Source organism: Talpa occidentalis, unplaced genomic scaffold (genome assembly GCF_014898055.3).
Source record: "Talpa occidentalis isolate TD23 unplaced genomic scaffold, MPIMG_talOcc4v2.1, whole genome shotgun sequence".
In the NCBI taxonomy this organism is placed as follows: Eukaryota; Metazoa; Chordata; class Mammalia; order Eulipotyphla; family Talpidae; genus Talpa; species Talpa occidentalis.
Genome location: NW_026555331.1, coordinates 139,087,142 through 139,107,468, shown reverse-complemented (window position 1 = coordinate 139,107,468; position 20,327 = coordinate 139,087,142). Strand labels below are relative to the sequence as shown.

The window sequence follows — 20,327 nt, the reverse complement described above, 5'->3', positions numbered from 1 at the left end:
AAAATCCCAATAACCATGTCTAATCACTTTGGACCAAAATATATTGCTCTTTAAGAATATACAAAATCGGGCCTCCCCGGTGGCACAGCGGTTGAGCGCTGGGTTGCGAAGCTACCCGCAGCCTCTGCAGCACCGGTTCAATCCCCGGCCACTGGGTGAGGGTCCCACATGGCGCGCAGACCTCTCCTGCCACCCGCAGCTCCCCTCAGCAGTGTATATCATCAAGTCTGCCTGTTCTGTTCCCCGCTCTGGTGAATTTTCTCACCCTCCCGTGCTTCTGACTGTACCCAGTGCTTGTATAAATAAATAAATAAATCTTTAAAAAAAAAAAAGAATACACAAAATCAATTTATAATAGTATCACATCATCTTAAATTCAAAAGTCTGCAAACAAAGTAGCACATAATATTTACTGCTTACTAAGATGTAGTACCTCTGGATGTGCTATCAAACACTGCAGGGAAGTGACTTAAAAAATAAAACCCTTTATTCCTAAAAGTATTAACTAATTATAAATACCAAATAGCCTAAAGAATAAAATCAGTTTTATTTAAATAGTTACTTCTTTCCAAATATAAAACCCACCATTACCTCTACCTGAGAAGACTGAGCAGCTGGCTCTGGCCCTTGACCAGCAGGGAGACCTTTTCACTACTTCCAGAGTCTAAGCAGTTTGGGCAAAAGCAAACCATTCACACTAGCATGCAGTACTACTTCTCCAAAAGCAGGAATTCCAAACACTATATAATATGCATATATAGTGATTTGGGATACCAGGGCAGAATAATCTTAGTGTCTAAGATAACAACAATATTAGTAACTTGCTTTGACAGATTCTGGTGTAACCATGAATGGGTTTCAAGTATCTAGCAAAACCTACTTGAGAGACTTGTCACACTCTATCTCCTTAATTACATACTATCACGGTCCTCTGAGCTCTGTTCAGTTCCACTATTTTCAATTCCTATACTACTACCACACTGCTTTAATTATGATAGCTTTGAAGTATCTTTCCATATCTAGTGGAACAATTCACCTTTGTATCATTCTTTTTCAAAAATGTCTTAGCTATCTTTAATTAAACACTTACCCTTCAAATGAAATTTAGAATCAGTTTGTTAAAATCTATAAAAAGTCCCATGGACAGATACCATATACTCCAGGTGATAAAAGTTAACATCACCAATAATTGCACAAATCAACATCACATGCAATGAGATGAACACCTAATGCCCAAAATGCATAAGCTGAATGTAATCATGAGAAAACACGAGACAAACCCAAACCAAAGCACAATGTCACTAATCTGCACTGCTGCAAAATCAAGTCAAGGCTAAAGATACATGACAACTAAAACAGCCACACCTCAAAGATGTTGCAGGTTCCATTCTAGCAAGTAGCAAATTGTTTAGTTTTAAGTGCATATAAAAGTATATAAAATTTACACTATAAAGCATGCAATAACTAGTATTATGTCTAACAATCAATGTACATTCCTTAATTTTAAAATATTTTATTGCTGGGGCCTCCCTGGTGGCACAAGGGGTTAAGCACCACACTATGAAGCAATTCGCAGCCTTTGCACAATGAGTTCAATCCCCAGCCGGCCAGGGAGAAACCCACATTGTGCAGCAGACTTCTCCTGTCTCGCCCACTGCTCCCCTCAGCAGTGTATTTCAGTCAGTCTGCCTGTTCTGTTTCTTGCTCTGTCTCTGGTGAATCCTCTCACCTTCCACACCTCTGGCCTGTACCCCTGCTCTTGTATGCATAAATAAATAAATCTTTAAAAAAAAAAAAAGGAATATAGTATTACATGCAGAGTGATGTGAAGAGGGACCTCTGTTCTCCTTTTCTAACGTCTTTCATTGTGAAAGATAAAACAGGTATGGAATGTGCATAACTTAAAAAAAAAGGTTTCAACAAACTAGGAATGTATGTAATGTCCCCTTTTGTTTACATCCTCTCCCACCTACCTCCTTTACTTCCGGAGGAAACCTCATTCCTGATTTTTATGGCAATTATAAAACTTGCTTTTTTTATGGTTTTATTATATCTAGGGCTACATCTCTAAACAGTACTCTCTATTTTTGGCCTAGTCTTGAAGTGTATTTGCATGAAATGACAGAGCATGTATTCTTTCTGGGCACCGTCATTCATAATATGTTTCTGATTCACCCTTACTGGAGGATACAGGTGGCCTGTCCATTTCCATTGCCCAGTGGTATCTCTTTGTATGAATACATACCACAGTTTGTTTACTCATCTATGCTGCATGAATGGGCATTTGGGTTGTTTCACATTAATGGAGTGTAACGCTATTATAAACATTTTGATATGTGCACAGGAGCCCACAATTGTTGGTTATAAATCTAGAAACAGTTTCTGAGTCATAATGTATGGAAATTTTTAGAGATAAAGCCAAACTGTTTACAAACCACTTCATAGTGGCATTGTCAGTCTTTTAAATTTAGCAGTTCCTGGGGCTTTGTAGACATACCTTATTGTGGTTTTGATGTATGCATTTTGCTAACTAATGAGGTTGAAAACCTTTTCATATTTTTAGACAAATGAATTTTTCAATTTGGGAAGTCTCTGTTCAGGCCTTTTATACATTTTTCTATTAAGATGTCTATCTTTTTCTTACTGGCTTGTCCAAATTCATTATGTATGCTTGAGATAATGATCTCCACTTTTCAACTTGTATATTTCCACGTTATTTGCATTTTTTTTAAGATTTATTTCATTTTTTATACAAGAACCGGGGTACAAGCCAGAAGTGCGGGAGGGTGAGAGGATTCACCGGAGACAGAGAGGGAACAGAACAGGCAGACTGATGAAATACACTGCTGAGGGGAAACAGGAGAGGTCTGCTTCGCGCCATGTGGGATTCTCGCTGGCTGGCTGGGATCAAACCTGTGCTGCAGAGGCTGCAGACAGCTCCACAGTGCAGCGTTTAACCTCCTGCGGCACCAGGGAGGCCCTTATTTGCAATTTTTTAAATAAGCACATATTAGACCCAAAAATTATAAAACAATTAAAAGATCTTCAGCAATTTTACTTTCTCCCTACCCTCAATCTGAATGTTACGGAATGTTACACAAATACATAAATACATACAAACACATACTTACATATAATTCTTCTGTATTTTTAGAAATTTTTTCTGAACAATTATATTAGGCTTCACAGTCCCTTTTTTTAGACATTGCTCTTAAATTTTACTCGTTTCTTTGTAATCTATTGCTTCTTATACTCAAACCTTACTTCACTGCATTTGTTTTTCATTTTAGTGGAACTCTCTCTTCAAGTAATTTTCAAAAAAGGCAGAGGCTGGTTGTCATAAACTTTCAAAGTTCTGATTTATTCTGACCCCTACGTAAACATTAGTGAGGCTGGGTACACAGAGTTCTGTGTTCAAATTAGTTTTCCCTCAGAACAAGGAAGGCACTTACAGCAAACTATGTTGCAGATGAGAAATCCAGTATCAGTCTGGTTCTTCATCTTAAATCTTCCTATGTAATCTATTTCCTACCTCGGGATTCATAATCAATTCAGAAATGTCCAGAGAGATGCTTTTTCATTTGTTTTTGCATTTTCCCTGCTTGTTCTTTGGTGGGCCCATTGTACTTGAAAACAGTCTACCCGAGACAGAGAAAGTCTCTATCTTAAAATGGATAATTTATGTGACTCTAAAAAACATATTGGATCACATAGAACTATCTTTAAATATCAATTTTCCTCATGTACTTATTCTTTTGTCTTCTTACTTCATGGTCTGTGTATTTTCTCCACTTTATCCTCATAAATGGTCTTATGTGTGTCTAATATTTAACATTTCCAACTGTGTTCTTATTTTAGCAATCAAATCTTCAATATAGAATTCCTTATCATTTATTTTTCTGCACTGTTTTGCTTTTTATTTATGGATCCAATTCATTCTTGACTCTGAGGAAACCTCCTATAATCAAAACTTCCTGAAAGTCCATTCGTCTTCCTTAGTATTTGTTTCTAACAACCCTGATCAGTTGTTAATTTGTTCAACTTAGTCATCTCTCAAATCTAGTTTCCCGCAAATGTCTGGTGGACCATGACAACCTATTCATATTAATAAAAGAAAGTCTACATTGATTAATAATTATCAGAGACATGGATTTCCTCAACAATTGTACTACTTTCGCTCCAAACCTAATGGATTAACTGTGGATCTCTGCAGGTAAGAGGCACACTGACAAACAAGCTTCCCTAATAAATGGAGAAAAAAGGACTTTTTTTTGCCAAAATAAGAGGGGGGGGGGTGTCCTTTTAATGTACATCAAACCTTGATGGAGCTTCCTTTCTTTCCCTCCCCTCACCCTACTCTCCTCTTCCAATCTATTGTGAGGGACCATTACCTAAAGTTCTGCTTTGTGCTCAAGTTCACTTTCCAATACCACTCAACCCTTCCCAAACCAAATCCACTACTTTGCTTAAAAAGCTGCTCTCATAGCTTCATCCAGGGAACTCATGCCATTACCAGAGCTCTTTATACGCGCAGTCCTCCACTCTACCAGCTGAGCCACTGCAGGGACCCAGAGTATTTTACATGAAGGGAGGGAGAGGAGCAGGGGAAACAACTGTCTCGAGTACCTTAATTATTTGCTCTCATGTTCCTTCTTCCCTACCCTGCTCTCTCCTCTCTATTTGCTGATTCTTAGAGGTTCAGGAACGCGGCCCTCCTAAAATAATCTCTGACTTCTAGCATGCAGCAGAGCTTCTATTTTGGATTATTCTGTTCTGGTTTCTCAATAAAGATAATCCAACTGCTTTCTTTTTTTTTTTTTTTTTTTTTCCAACTGCTTTCTATTACCCCTGGAATTCCTCAAATTTTTTAGCATTGTAACAATAATGATGGCAGCTAACATCAGTTCAACGTTGGCTAAACACAAACACATTTCTAAATGCTTTACACATATTATCTCTCTTGATTCCTACAATAACCCTGGATAAAGACAGGTACTAGCATCATCATCCTAATTTTATGGGAGAGGAAACTGGGACAAAAAAAGATAGAAAGAACTTGCCTATAATCACACATTAGGTAAATGTGGAGACTGGACTCAGATGTAGGTAATCTGACTTCAAAGATTCCCTTTTTCTATTTTTTAATACAATTATGATTATATCTTATGACTGTCATTTTCATTTATATCTGAGAAGTATGGGAAAGTAAATGGGTGCGTTTGGTTCATCATTCTGTAATGAAAATCCATTGTTTTTACTACACCAGTATTGTAATCACATCACACTTTTAATTGATAAACTATCTTTTAGAGAAGATACAAAATCTAGTGAAACAGCTCTCCTGACACCTGTGACTATGGCTTTGCAAAACAGCAAGGTAACTCTCCTTACCCACCCGTGACTATGCAGGTGCTTCTTTTTTTCCTTTCCCTAATAACGCTGTCTTTTTAAAACGTTTAAAAAAAAAAAAAAGGTCCCCCTGGTGGCGCAAGGGGCTAAGATGCAACCTATGAAGCTATCCGCAGCCACTGCAGCAGGAGTTCGATCCCTGGCCAGGGAGCTACCCACATGGCGCAGCAAACCTCTCCTGACTCGCCTGCTGCTCCCGTCAGCAGTGTATTTCAGTCAGTCTGCCTGTTCTGCTCCCCACCCTGTCTCTGGTGAATACTCTCACCTCCTGCATCTCTGGCCTGTACTCTAGTTCTTGCATGCATAAATATATAAATCTTTTTTTAAAAAAGTTTAAAAAAATCTAGTGAAAGAAGCTAGTGGCAAGAAAACGAGCTCTATGAAACTGTTCAATCAGAATCAGCAGGGGTAATGTATAGGATTCCTGAAATGAGAGGCTTGAAAGTGTCAATTTCACAAGTATAGATAAGTTTTTTTTTTTATCTAAGAAAAGCATTTTCATATTCTCAGCAACTCATTACTGTCACCATGATCAGAGAAAAATTTTAGTCCCATCCTATTCCCTGACAGCATCCTTTTTAATAATTTGATTCAATTCAAATTATTAAATTTGGTACATATAATATACCTACATACAATATACCTACGATGTGCACTGTACTACAAACTGAAGATAAAGAAAGGAAAGGCACTGTCCCACCATCCCTGCCCTTACAGAGCTTACAGTCTAATGGAAGACAGGGACCAGTAAACAAGAGACTACAGTGTGCTAAGTGCTGGCACAGGTAGGTATAGAGAGGGTTCCGTCAGAACAAGGAGACAGGACTGCTAAGGAAGTAACCCAGGAAATAACTCTTAGACTAAATGTTCAAGGATATACTATTGTTTCGAGGAGTTTACCCTGCATTTATCATTTACTCCCTCAAATCTGCCCCTCTAGTCACCTACATAACACCTGGTAAAGAGTGTCAAGGCCCATACAGAAAACTAGGAGCTTCTTGACTTTTTCCACCTCCTCTTCAATTAGTCATCAAGTCTCACGGAATTCCACTCCCTCATCTTTCAAATCAATTCCCTGCTCTCTGGCCCTGCTACAATTAATTTAGTTTTAGCCTCCATCATTGCTCACCTTGATCACTATAATAACATTATACTGGTATTTCAATTAAATCTCTTCACTAGTTAAAAAAAAAAGCAAACTGATCCAGAAAACTCCACGAGCACGATGTGCCACTGGCTCTAGCCCCCCTTCACTCTTTCCCACTATGTGGAAGATCCTACACCATGCTCTATTTTGCCTAATCGCCTTTACTCAAGCTGCTTGGTCCTCATGGCTTGTGATGCTCCATTTCTCCCTTGCCAACACCTGCTCAGCCTTGAAGCACATCCCTTCTGAAAAGTCACCTTGATGGCAACTCCTCTCTCTCCCTCCTGCCTACAATCTGGGGCAACTACCTCTTCGCTGTGCACCCCTGCCATACTACCTCACCAGGGCACTCATCACAAAGAATTAAATTTGAAATATTCTATAACTGTCTGTTAACCTAGTTCTTTATTCTCTAGATCACTGAGCTAGCACCGTGCCTGTTCTATGATAGGCAATCAAGAATATTGAAAGAACAAAAGAATGAACTAACGAACTAAAGAAAGAAGATAGTTACATCTGAAAGCTCATGAGGTAACCAAAGGAGATAATGGAGAGGACAGAGGGAACACTGGAGCATACCCACCTTAGTAGGTGGGGAGAAAGAAGCTAGTGGAGGAAACAGAATGAACAATTAAAGAGGTAGGAAGAAAACAACTAGAATTGTACAGTAAAGTAATCCAAAAGAAGAGAAAAATTTAAGAAGGTGCAGGTGGTCAACAGCATCAAACACTACACAAACAAGTCAAAGAAGGTGAGGACTAAGACCAGGTCGCTGACAGAGGCAGTCACTGGATGTGGATATTGCCCATGCTGAGTTTACACTGCCTTCCTCAGCAGTCTCAAGGACCATCTTTCTCAGCCATTGTGAGGCAATTTAGGGTCAATAAAATAACCAGTGGTAGAAAACTTACCTGTGCTAATTTCTTTGTTCCACATTAGGAAATTGAGAAACAGAAAACATACAAGAGAAAATAAAATCCCACCACCAAAGTATAATGTTATTTCACTACTTCCTTTCACTTTTATATCTGTATATAATTGACATTATATTAAATTCTATAACCTAATTATTTCTTAATTATATTAAGTCAACCCAAGTTAGCTTTCTCGTTGTAAATCAATAAATTAGTATCCTAATTTATAAAAAAGAAAAAGTGTTAAAGAATTAGATGTGCCTATTTGGCAACATGTGCACATTTTTTCTGTCACATAACACAATTTTTAAAATTACCTCTGAATTTATAACAATAAAATTATTTATTCAAAAAGGTACCCACCCTAAGTATCTTTTCATGACCCATTTAGGTTTCATCTTACTCTTTTCAACAACTGGAGTTCAACTGTTTAAAGTAGGTTAGCCACTAGGTATAGACACATCTATAGGAGCTGCGGGATAAAAAGCTGCCTCTTTTTATAATTTCTTTAGTCAAAATTAAATACACTGGCTTATAAATTATTTAATAAAGTTTAAATCACAACAATAAACATGCTTATGTGATAATCTGTTTTATCTAGAAAAATAGTGTGAACTAGAATTTTCAATTCTCTTCTGAGATTTTCTTTTTTAGTATAGACTATGTTTTAGAAGGAATTCAGCATTTCTAAAAGTAAGATTTACTAGGTCAAAGGATGTGAACATTTTTAAGGCTTTTGATACATATTGCCAAATTGAATCCAGAAAAATGGTGTAAAATTTCTACTTTCTTCTACTATGAGCCTCATTTCCCCATTACTCTTGCCAATGCTGAGTATTCTTATTTTTTAGTCTTTGTCAACCCAATAGGTGAAAATAATCTTATTATCTTGATTGTCATGTTTGCAACAAGAGTGAAAATAAATATTTGTGCATTTATTGAGCTTTCACTTTTATGAATTGATTATTCATGTTCTTTTACCTATTTTTCTAGTGGGCATTTACTTTTAAACTATTGATTTATAATAACTCTTTATATATGATATTAACTATTTGTTGCAAATATTTCTTTCCTTAGTCTCCCTCATCTTTTTATTTTTGGTTTTTAACATGAAGTTTTTAATTATATAGTCACATAAACTAATTTTTATTTCTTTCTTAGAATCATATTTAGAAAATTCTTTCCCACATCTGTCTCTTATAAATTATTCAAAGTTCTTCCTAACAGGGTTACAGAGGAATAATATGGATAACAGTGAAATTTCTTTCAACCATCTAATACACATTAAGAGACTTTAACTTCCTAAAACTTACAATTCCACAACTGGTCAATATGAAACATAGGTTTAAAATTTAGCTCTAGATCGTTCTTATTCCAATTTTAGCTGTTTAGACAATTTTTAAAAACCAAACTTTTGAGTTTAGAAAATTCATTCAAAGTTCCCTTTAACCCATATGAAGTACAGATCTCTTGCTAGTTATCACCCACCTCTCAAAAACCTGTTAGGGATCCTTATGATGGGACAGGACTGAATGAAGCGCCTCCTAACTGGGTCCCATCGTATTTTCTTCTTACCTGTTACCACAATTATCAGCAATAAGTCAGACACATACAACACATGGCAAATAATACAGTTACTGTAGTTATAAAGACAGAAAAACAGGAAACAAAACAATACTTGAATACAGAAAGAAGTGATGTAAAGTAGCATTTAACCCTGTTTTGGAAGTCAAAACAAAATTAAATTAGTATATAAGCAGTGATGAAGGTTTTCAACAATTATCCCCAAAAGAATATGAACAATTGTGTGCACCATTGTTGAAATTCTGGTTCAAAAGCACAAGCATTCAATAATCACCAATGCCATCTTGTGGCAAAAATTCACCACGAGTATTTCAAACAGATTAGAGATTATGACATTTTTAAAAGTCAGTGAATGTCAAAAAAGGAGCTCTGACTAAAATTAACTTGGCATAACATAGGCTCCTGTTCTCATCCAAATTTGGGTATCATTGTTTTATCAGTGATACGGTTAGCACCAGGCACCATTCTTAAAATATGAAATAATCTAATCTATCTTGCTATAATTAAAATGTTATGGTAACTGGTAGCAACCAAATAAAACAAACATTTAATATCCTGGCACTTCCATGCAAGTTGGGAATGCAGTGAGGATTTACCTGCCTTTTAATTTGCCAGGGAGCAAATTAGCTCCACACTGACCCCAACTCATACTTGTTTTCTTATAAAACATAAGAAAAATGCAAAGCATTATATATAGAACTGCTAAGTGAGACAATTTTGTCTCTTCCCAAAGTTTTGATAGCTCCCAAAGATAGCTTATTGACAATAAAAACAATTAACATTTGTATAGTATTTAAAGTTTACAAAGAGCTTCCACACATTATTACCTCATTTGGTTCTCACCACAATCCCGTGTGGATGCAAGTCATTTCATTAAGCACCTGTTTTGCTTTGAGTCCTAAGCCAGGCTCTAGGGTTGCAAAAGGGTAAGACTGCTACCCACAAGAGCACATGGTCATTTGAGAAAGGCAGATGTCTAATTAATAATTGCATTACAGCTAAGTAAATGCTGTAAAAACACTCTGAGGAAGATATTATGATCTTAATTTTACAAGGAAGCTTAAGAAATTAAAGGAAAATTAAATGACTTAATGCCAAAGCCAGGATTCAAAAGCCCAGACTTTGTGAATTTAAAGCCTGCCACCTTTCTACTGCACCACACCTACCCTATCTCAAATTCCTTAGAAAGTAAGTTGGTTTTGGTTTTGGCAATTGGAAATATATTGATAGTCATCAGCAAGACCTGCTTACTGTAGTACTGGCACATAAAGATACACAAATTCTGTATAATGAAATAGCATTACCTACACTTGTGTACTTAATATTTTGGAGAAGACAGACTTGTAGGAAAGGGGTAGAATTATATATCTACAAAAGGACTTATCTTTTAATCCTCTAAACCTTTTAAATCAGTAGTTCCCAAATGCTGAACTACAGGCCTCTGTCTAGGTAAGGTGAAGGTTCACCAGTCCAACACAAAAGAGAAAAATATGGACATGGCAGTGAGTTTTTCAAAAAATTAATAATGTGCTCCATTTAAGTCCTGTCCTTTTTTTCAGAGATCTGAAATTTTCTGTTATTATTCTTTATTTAATGAGATAAAGTGATAGAAACAGTAGCTGATACTCTTTTCTTGGAGAGAGAAAATTTGCAAGCCTATGTATATCCCATATATATACATATACATATATACATATGCACATATACATATATATTCATATACATATATATATATTTAATATAGGTTTATGACATCTAAGTCCGTAGAATCACAGTTTTAAGTCAATACAATATTTGTTGATGACTCGTAAGTCCAACACTGTAAACCACACTGTCAAAGGATACATAAAATATATAAGAAACTTCCCTTGCCCTCAAGAAGCTTATATTCTAATTAGGGAGACAAGACAGACACATAAACAATTAGATAGCAATACAAGACAGAATATAACAGGTGATTAGCTTAAAATTTGACATTTTTATGTATCAAAAGCATTAAAATGTACATACCCTTTGACCCAGCTATTCCACTTCTAGGAACTTATTCCTAAAGAAACAATCATAGATGCATGGAAAGATGTATAGACAAAGATACTATGATATTATTTATAATGGCAAAAAACTGGAAACACTTTCAATGTCCAATGATAGGGAGATGGTTAAATAAGTATGCCAAATAAACATACACATCCTACATATAATATCCTACATACCAATAAAAAGTATATACAAGAATATTTACTAATATGAGAAAATATTCACAATATATTGCAAATGAAAAAAGGAAGGTACAAAATAGTACTAGAATATACCATTTTAGTCAAGAAAAACATGTTTGTATATATTCATGAAAAATACCAGGATAGACATCAAATTTTAATTGTGGTTATCTTTGACTGGTTATTAGAGTGAATTTTGTTTTTTTCGCCTTAGTGCTGGTCTTTATTTTCCAAGCTTTCACTGAGTAGGCATTACTTTTGGACTGGAAGAAAAACAATACCACATTACTATAAATTTTTTAAATTATATAAATACTGTAAAGAAAAATACCAAAGTATCAACAGTGCTTATAATTGGGGTTGGGGGTTATCACTCTTTTTCTATTATCAAAAATTCCATGACATTTTATAATGGAAAAATATAAAACAAATTTAGAGTAACACTGAGGTAATAACAATGAATATTATTGAACCCAGGTTGATTTAAAAATCATTTTTTAATATTTTCTCAGACCTCTGTCAAAGATGTTTAGCCTGACTGTCTCACAACAAACAACATAAGTCTGTCACAGGTATAGGTTAATGCTGACTCTGTGAATTGTTATTCATATAATGCAGGCGCTGATTTCAGAACCCATATTTTCTTCCTTCACCCAAAAAGCAGAAAAAAGAGAAACCAGTAACACAGTCAATATATGCCTTCCTAATTTCATATAAATGCATTCTGATATTTTGTTTACTGATGCTTTTATTTTTACATATCCAAAACCACCCATCTTCATTTGTGATTGCTTCCATTCTTCAAAACAAAAACAAAAAACAATTTCTTCAATGAATTTATCAATATTCTATTTTTTTGCTAGACTTTAAAATATCATCCTTTTATTAAGTTTTTTTCACTATAAATATGACACAGTCATTGACTGAATCCAGATGGTAGGCTGGGCATAATATGAGCAAGTTTCTCTTCCTCCAAAGTCTGGCAACTACTTAAAATCATTTTTTAAAATCTTTAATCAAAAGAAGAAAAATTACCTTAGTGGACTAAGACCATGAGAAATAATTGAAAGATGAAAAGCTGATAGAATCAGCTTAAAAGAAGAAACTATAGTCCCATATACTCAAGAGTAGAGGGCTGTTGCAAGTGGTCTTCAGAGAAAACCAAGCCCAGAGGTGGAAGACAGCAGGAAGAACTGAAACAATTTACAGTATGACTGGTAGGGCAGCATAAAATTTATAAAGCAGATGAATCTTTCTCACCCATTCTCATCTTTGGGTCAAACTTTATAGAACAGACGTATTTGCTCCCAAATGGGAAAAGTCACATCAAACACAAAAGGTGCCACTCCCAGGTAGGAACAACGAGTATAAGCACTTGAATTAGAAAGGCTCTGTTCAGAGCCCTGTGTAGATATTAACTTCCAAGCAGATGAGGGCATAGTCACACCAAAGAAGGCTGGAGATTGCTACATCGCATCTTGTTGCACATTCCATCCCTAGTTAATATGAGTGGAGACCTGCTGCATTAATAGATACAAGATTCACAGGAAGGCTAATAAGGACTCTCAAATAAAGATGAAGACAAAATTCAGACTCAAACATGAACGAGAGAGGCATTAGTGTAACAGACAGAAGAACCTACACGCAAAAAGAGTTAACAAGTTAAACACAATTAAGACTTTAAATTAAATACAATTAACATCCTCAGAGATATGTACGATAATACATTTATTTTAAAAAGAAATCAACTTGAGATCTTAGAAATCAAATTTCGGTAACTGCACTAAAAAATTGAATAGGTTAAGACTGAAAAATGTAAACAGTTTAAGAGCAAATTAAATTAGTAATCTGAAAGAGGGAGTCAAGAAATTTACCAGAATAATGTATAGAAGGAAAAAGTAAAAAGTAGTTTTTAAAGTTAAGATATAAAGATAACTGAGCAAACTATCAAAATTCCAATTAACTTTTCCTGCAGGAATGGACAAACTAATGCTAACCTTCACATGAAAATGCAAGAAATCCACAACACTAAACAACCTTGAACCTTGAAAAAGAACTAAGTTGAAAGACTCAAGACTCACATTTATTGATTTCAAAACTGACTATCCCGTATTCAAAAGAGTGTAGTCCTGCCATAAGGAAGGAACAGAATTGAGAGTTCACAAGCAAACCCATGTATCTATAATAAGAGATGGAAAGTCTCACTCTGAGAACCTAAAGATACGTTAGAAGTCAGTCCCCTCTGATTTTCTTAAAATCACAAAGATTAGTCACACTTGTTGCAAAAAAGCAAAACAAAATGGAATACCTGGTTTGATTTTTATCAAAATGGATTATCACCACACACCAGTCAGAATGAGTAAAATTAAAAAGTGAATATTGGCAGAAATACAGAGAAACTGGATCACTCACACACTGCTGGTGGGACTATAAAATAGTATAGCCACTCTGGAAAAGAGTACAGCAATTTCTACAGAACTAATTTTGTTATTCCCACACAATCCAGCAATTACAGTGTTGGGTAATTTATACCAGAGAAATGACAACTTATGTTGACACAAATACCTGTACGTAAATGTTCATAGTAGCTTTACTCATAATAGGCAAGTGAATGGTTAAACTGACTACAGTATATCCATACCATGTATACTACTAAGTATCAGTGAACTATTGATGTGTGTAACAACTCGGATGGTTCTCAAAGGAGTGCTAAATGAAAAAAGTCAATGTCAAAAGATTAAATATTGTATGATTCCATTTACTGCAAAATTCTGTTTGCTCATTCTTGAAATGACAAAATTTTAGAGACAGAGAACAGATTAATGGTCACCAGCAGTTCACAGGGGAGCTGACTGGGACTATAAGAGGTGACATGAGGAAGCCTTGTGATGGATCTGTTCTTTTTCTTGCCTAGGTCATCACACACATCCACATGTGATAAAATTGGATAGAACTTAATACGCTCACATACACTTACAGTAATCTTAGTCACAATTTGATACCCAAATATGTGTCTAACAGAGGCATTTGACAAATACTTGTTCAGTGAAGGAATGACTGAATATGAAGGCAGTGACTCTCACCCAAAGGTACTCTCCCAATCCATCAAAGAAGTTGCCACAAGGAACATACTGCCCCTCATTAAGAAGCAAAATTATAGTAGGTCATTGTAACTAATGGAATAACTGCTATTTCCCATCCTTTAGGTTTTTAGGAGTTAAAAAAAAAATGGCTGAGAACAACTGTGTTGCAACTTGAACATGCAAATAACTTTAAAGGTCTTCAAGCTAGGATGTGAGCTTTAGGGAGTTACAATATTAAGGTAAATGCCCCAGACATCAGATCTGTTATATCTTTCGTCTTTATACCCCATGTTTATTATTACTATATTTCAAACATTCTGTTTTCATATGTATCTGTTTAAAAATCAACACAAATATTTTTTGCACTAAAATAAATGGCAAATGAAAATTGCTGCTTCTTACCCCTTCTCTGTTGCTTGCCATTTCTGTTGTTCATTAAAAGTTCCCTAGAGTTTTCTGTTTTCTTTCATTTCAGTCTCATCTCTTCTGAGACTACCCCTCTGACATTGGTAGAAAAAAGTAAGGCTATAACAGATTTCTATCCTTCTATAAAAGTTAAGGTAATCACAGCACATTGCAATGTCATTCTTCAAAGTATGCTTCAAATACTTTATTTTTATTTTAAAATAAAGTATTACTTCATTTTAAAGTTGGTTGAGGAGTTTTGCCTTTGGAGCAGAGAAGGTAGAAAGGAGGAGTTGTGTTGAGTTCAAGCAGTTCCAAAAGGCACATGTGACCCTGAAACCAGCGTTCACAGTGGCTGCAGCCTCAGCTATACTCCCCTTTCTTAGAAAGGGTAAAAAAAGAAAATGTGTTTTACAGAATAAAATTAATCAAAAAGTATTACCATTAATAGACCTGCAATAATTTAAATCAGACTCTAACAAACAACTATCTTAGGAAGACTCTTGATTTAAAAAAGCATCATCATATTCTTTTGCATTAACTTTTTAAAATCAATTTGTCAGTTGTTTCCACATCTGTGTAATTTGGGGGCTACATTTTTACTCCTCCGTGTGTGCACATGCTTCACTCATGCCCCCCCCAAACTTCCTGTGTTGATGTCCTATCTCTTTCCTTCTCCCACCCCCTTCTCACCCCATGTGCTGTTCCCTGGGGTAACTAGTATATTTTTCACTGGGTCTAGGAATTTTTTGCTGTGCTTTGCCAGTATATGTTTCTTGGTTATTTATATTCCACAGTTAAGTGAAACCATCTGACATCTGTTTCACTTCTTTCTGACTTATTTCACTTAGCATAATCATTTCAAGGTCCATCCATTTTGTCTCAAAAGGCACTATTTCATCTTTTTAAATAGCTGAGTAGTATTCCATTGAGTATATACCCCACAATTTCTTTATCAAGTCATCTATCAGGGCACTTAGGCTGGTTCCATGACTTGGCAATAGTGAAAAGTGCTGCTATGAACACAGGAGTACATACGTCTTTTTATAACAGTGCTTTCACTTTTTTTTTGCTAAATATACTCTTTTTTTATTTTTTTTTAATAGAGGCATGTTATTTATTTATTTATTTGTTTGTTTGTTTGTTTTATACATGCACTGGGTACAGTCAGAAGCGCGGGAGGGTGAGAGAATTCACCAGAGCCAGAGCGGGGAGCAGAGCAGGCAGAAGGACCGAAGTACACTGCTGAGGGGAGCAGCGGGCGGCAGGAGGTCTGCGCGCCATGTGGGAACCTCCTCAGGTGGCCGGGGAGCACCCGGGGATCGAACGGGCGCTGCGGAGGCTGAGGGCAGCTTCGCAGCCCGGCGCTCAACTGCTACGACACCAGGGGAGGCCCTGCTAAATATACTCTTAATGTCTATAAATGGCCGCCAAAACTTTGAAATGAATTTTGTAAGAAAGCCCCCACTTCTGGGCTAGTTTAATCCTTTGATAGGAAGAATTAATTATAATTACATTATAAGCTATATTTATACTAACTGGTCTCCAAAACTTGTAATTCTGCAGTTCTCAATGGAATCAGAAATATCCCAAGAATTTTAGAACTTACCTAGTGCAACAGTTCCTGAGATGCTAGGCTAGCTAATTTGCCATAAGCTTGTTAAAAAGAATGATTATAAAACCAAAAAGCAGATTACCAGGCCCATTCCAGTACGTCTGGCATATTAACTTCAGTAGGAAATTTTTAAAAATTATTGGTTTTCTTCCCAGAAAATATGCACATCTAGTCACAATATTATATATGATATAATCCCCTGAAAGACTATTCACAGGCTCATAAATTGATGGACCCCAGATTAAAAACATAAAAAAGAATTTAGAAGCAGAATGTTCTAATTGTTTTCAAAAGGGTAGTTAAGTGGAAAAAGGACTAGATTTATTCCACATTCCGCCACAAGAAACAACCATGAGGAACTCATAGAAGTTGCAGCTGAATTTAAGGAACTCTTTCTAATAATTAGAGCCAATAAATCATCTCACTGCTCTCTTCACAGAGTAATGGGCAGCCCATTAATCTAGGAGGTTGAAATTAAGTAGACCTCTTTAAGACAGAGGTTAAAAAGAAGATTAGGACTAACTTCTAAAGGATTCCCATATTTGAAGGCAAAGGTAGTGCAAAATAACTTTTTCAATTTTAACACTTTATGATTCTAAGAAGTCTCAGAAGAGGGGGAAATGAAAAAGGAATAAGACAAAAAGTCAATTTAAAAATATTTTTAGCAGATGGGGTATAGGCACAGGTAGTTTGGTGGAGAGAAAAAAAGAGAAGGAAATTCCACAACTCAACATACTCTGTATGTACTGTTAGCTACTTTAGGATTACACAGCTAAACAGATGAAATTCTAAGATACAATGAATTAATTTTTCTCACTTAGTGATATTCCTTCCCAAATTAGCCTCTCTCTCACCCTTTTTCTGTAACTCTTTCACCTTTAGACAGACAAAGAAAAAAAGGATCCCTGGTGAAAATTCTTATTTCAGCTTACAAAAAAAGTTTTTTAAACCTCTTATAGGCTGTTTTCAGTGTTCAAAATAATAAGAATAACAATAATAAAAAACTCCAGTGCCTGCATTTGTGCTCTATAGTGTATCTGCCAATGTGTCTGTCTTAACTACAATCAGTGAATCTGTTAACACTGCCTCCTTTCTTTTTATCTCCAGCAAAGTTTTATTTAAAGAACAGTGATATTAGAAAGCATCCGATAACTCTAAATTAGCCAAATCAGTTTCTTTACTAGCAAAGAAATATGCAAATCCTGATTATACTGAAGTAAAATTTTACAGTAATAACACACTCAAAAGTCATACTATATTATTTGGTCTTTTCTTGCTTCTGGATTTTTTGCACTCTAAGTTGAATATCCACAGAGTAACCTCTCTCCCCAAAAAAATGAGAAAGAGAGAGGGAGAGAGAGAAGATGAATGTACAAGGCGAAGAGACACAATGTGAAAACAGATTTTTAAATCAATACATTTGACAATGCCTGATGAACCAAAATTTTGCAACCTTCCTCTAAGGATCACCAAAAATGAGTTCACTTTTTTCTCTTCCCTACCACCATCCCTTGTAGCCCCTTGTCCGATTCCCTACCTCTCCCTCTGAACCTGAGAGTCCTCACGGTGTTCACTGAACTTGTCCTACATTACCAAATTGTCTGCTATTACTATAACTACTACACTTAATTCTCTTAAACTCCCTCAATTTTATTGAAAATGGCTACATATCAGCCTTTCTTATGGATGACTAGTACTCCATAGTGTGGCTATACCATGTCCTCTTGATCCAAACATCCATCGATGAGCTTCCGTGTCCTAGCTATTATGTCCTAGCTATTGTATACAATGCTTCCTTGAACACTGTAGAACAAATGGATTTTTGTGTTGATGGTTTCATACTCTTTTGACACATGCTCAAGAGTGGGCTTTGCTGGGTCATATAGTATTTCCATTTTTAGATATTTAAGGTAAATCTAGATTACTTTCCATAGTGGCTATACCAATTGATAGTCCCACCAAAAGACAGTTCCTCTTTCTCTGAATCCTCTCTAACACTTGTTGGGGGTATTTATAATACATGCTATTCTCACAGGTTTGAGCTGGCATCTCATTGTATTTTTAACCTGCCTTTTTCTCATTGGAAGAAATGATAGAAATTTTTTCTTATGTCTGCTAGCTTTCTGGATATCCTCTTTGGTGAATTATCTGTTCATATCTGCTGCCCATTTATTAATTGGGCTGTTTGTTCTTTTTATAGTTGAACTGTGTGACCTTTTTATATATTTTGTATATTAATCTCTTAACAATTACACAATATGTGAATATTTTCTCCCATTCAATGGATGCCTTTTTAATCATCTTGTATTTCTTTCATTATATGAAAGCTTTTTAACTTGAGGTAGTCCCCAATTGTTTATTTTTGCTTTTATTTCCTTTACCACAGGCGTCAAAACATCGCTTATCATTGATGCCATGGAATATATCACTCATGTTTTCTCGGATGTATTCTATTCCATTTGGAGTTTATTTTTGTGTATGAGGTTAGTGAATGATCCAAACTTATTCTTTCAGATGTAGCTGTCCAAATTCCCCAGCAAAGGTGAAAAATTCTTTAGAAACACAGGTCCCTGGGCCTCCCTGGTGGCGCAAGGGGTTAAGACGCAACCTATGAAGCTCGCCGCAGCCACTGCAGCACGGGTTCAATCCCCAGCTAGGGAGCTACCCACATGGCGCAGCAGACCTCTCCTGACTTGCCTTCTCTCTCCTCAGCAGTGTATTTCAGTCGATCTGCCTGTTCTGATCCCCACTCTGTCTCTGCTGAATCCTTTCACCTCCCACAACTCTAGCCTGTACCCCAGCTCTTGTATGTATTAATAAATCTTAAAAAAAAAAGAAAAGAAAGAAAAAGAAACACAGGCCCCACCCTATTTCTGCAGGTGAAACTGAAGAACAAAAGAGAAAGAAATTTGCAATTTCTAACAATTATATGACTGTATCTAGAAATGTCATTTATTTATTTTGCTAGTCTGTTCCTTGATTAAAACTAGAAAAATAATTTTGAACATGAGTGAAAACCATTCTTTATGTACTCATTTTCTCTTCTCTCAGGTTACCATTTTCTGTTGGCAAATGCAATGTCTGCTAAGAACATACCTAGACGTGACCAAAGGCAATAAAATCTTGTGTTGCACTAAATCTGACCAAAAGCAATAAATATTTACTAAATAATAAACTTCAGTCTGATATTTTAAAAACTTTTTAAAAGCTTAATATATTAAAAAGAGCTATTTTGAAAAACTATGCAACAAGCAGAGGTCAACATAAATATCTTAAATGCAAAACTAAGAAATATCAAATATGAACTGCCAAAGACATGATTTCTAGTAAGACATTTGCATGCAGCATTTCATTCAGATATAACAGCTATTCAGAAATAAAAATTTTGAAAGATAATATTTCATAAGAAAATTTGCCTTAAAGCATTTTTTTTCTATTAAGAAAGGTAAATTTTAGATTTAGAATCATAAGCAAGCAGGGACCTACCTGGTGGCACAAGGGGTTAAGCACTGCACTATGAAGGAATCTGCAGCCTCTGCACAATGAGTTCAATCCCCAGCAGGCCAGGGAGCAACCCACATGGCGCAGTAGACCTCTCCTGTCTCACCCACTGCTCCCCTCAGCAGTGCACTTTGATCAATCTGCCTGTTCTGTTCCCCATTCTGTCTCTGGTGAATTCTCTCACCCCCCACATCTCTGGCCTGTACCCCAGCTCTTGTATGCATAAATAATCTTTTAAAAAAATCATCACTAAGCAGAAAAATATTTATTTAGTTTTAAGAAGTAATTTTACTCCCTGAATGGTTTTCTCAATGTTTTACCTTATATATACACATGTATATAAAGCTAAATATATGTTTACCCCCTAAAGTGCCAATGTTGGAGAACACATTAGAAATTTCATATTCCTGTATCAGTTCTGTGTATTTGTCTACATTAAGGAATCTGTTT

At 35.8% G+C, this 20,327-nt stretch overlaps 1 protein-coding gene and 1 long non-coding RNA gene across 3 annotated transcripts in view; one reads left to right on the top strand and one right to left on the bottom strand.

Moving 5' to 3' along the window:
• The window catches only part of KLHDC10 (kelch domain containing 10), a 48,944-nt gene that overhangs the window by 18,369 nt on the left and 10,248 nt on the right, over positions 1 to 20,327 (bottom strand). Inside the window, exon 2 of one of the 2 annotated variants that reach the window (XM_037513147.1) lies at positions 8,959 to 9,045. The exons of the other annotated variant lie outside the window; for it this stretch is intronic. Within the exon in view, the coding sequence (XP_037369044.1) occupies positions 8,959 to 9,045 (87 nt within the window). The remainder of the gene's footprint in view (positions 1 to 8,958; positions 9,046 to 20,327) is intronic. 2 annotated transcript variants of the gene reach the window in all.
• Positions 16,722 to 19,532, top strand: LOC129145352 (uncharacterized). Its single transcript, XR_008550855.1, has 3 exons — positions 16,722 to 16,930; positions 18,763 to 18,859; positions 19,428 to 19,532. It is a non-coding gene; the product is annotated as an uncharacterized LOC129145352 (long non-coding RNA).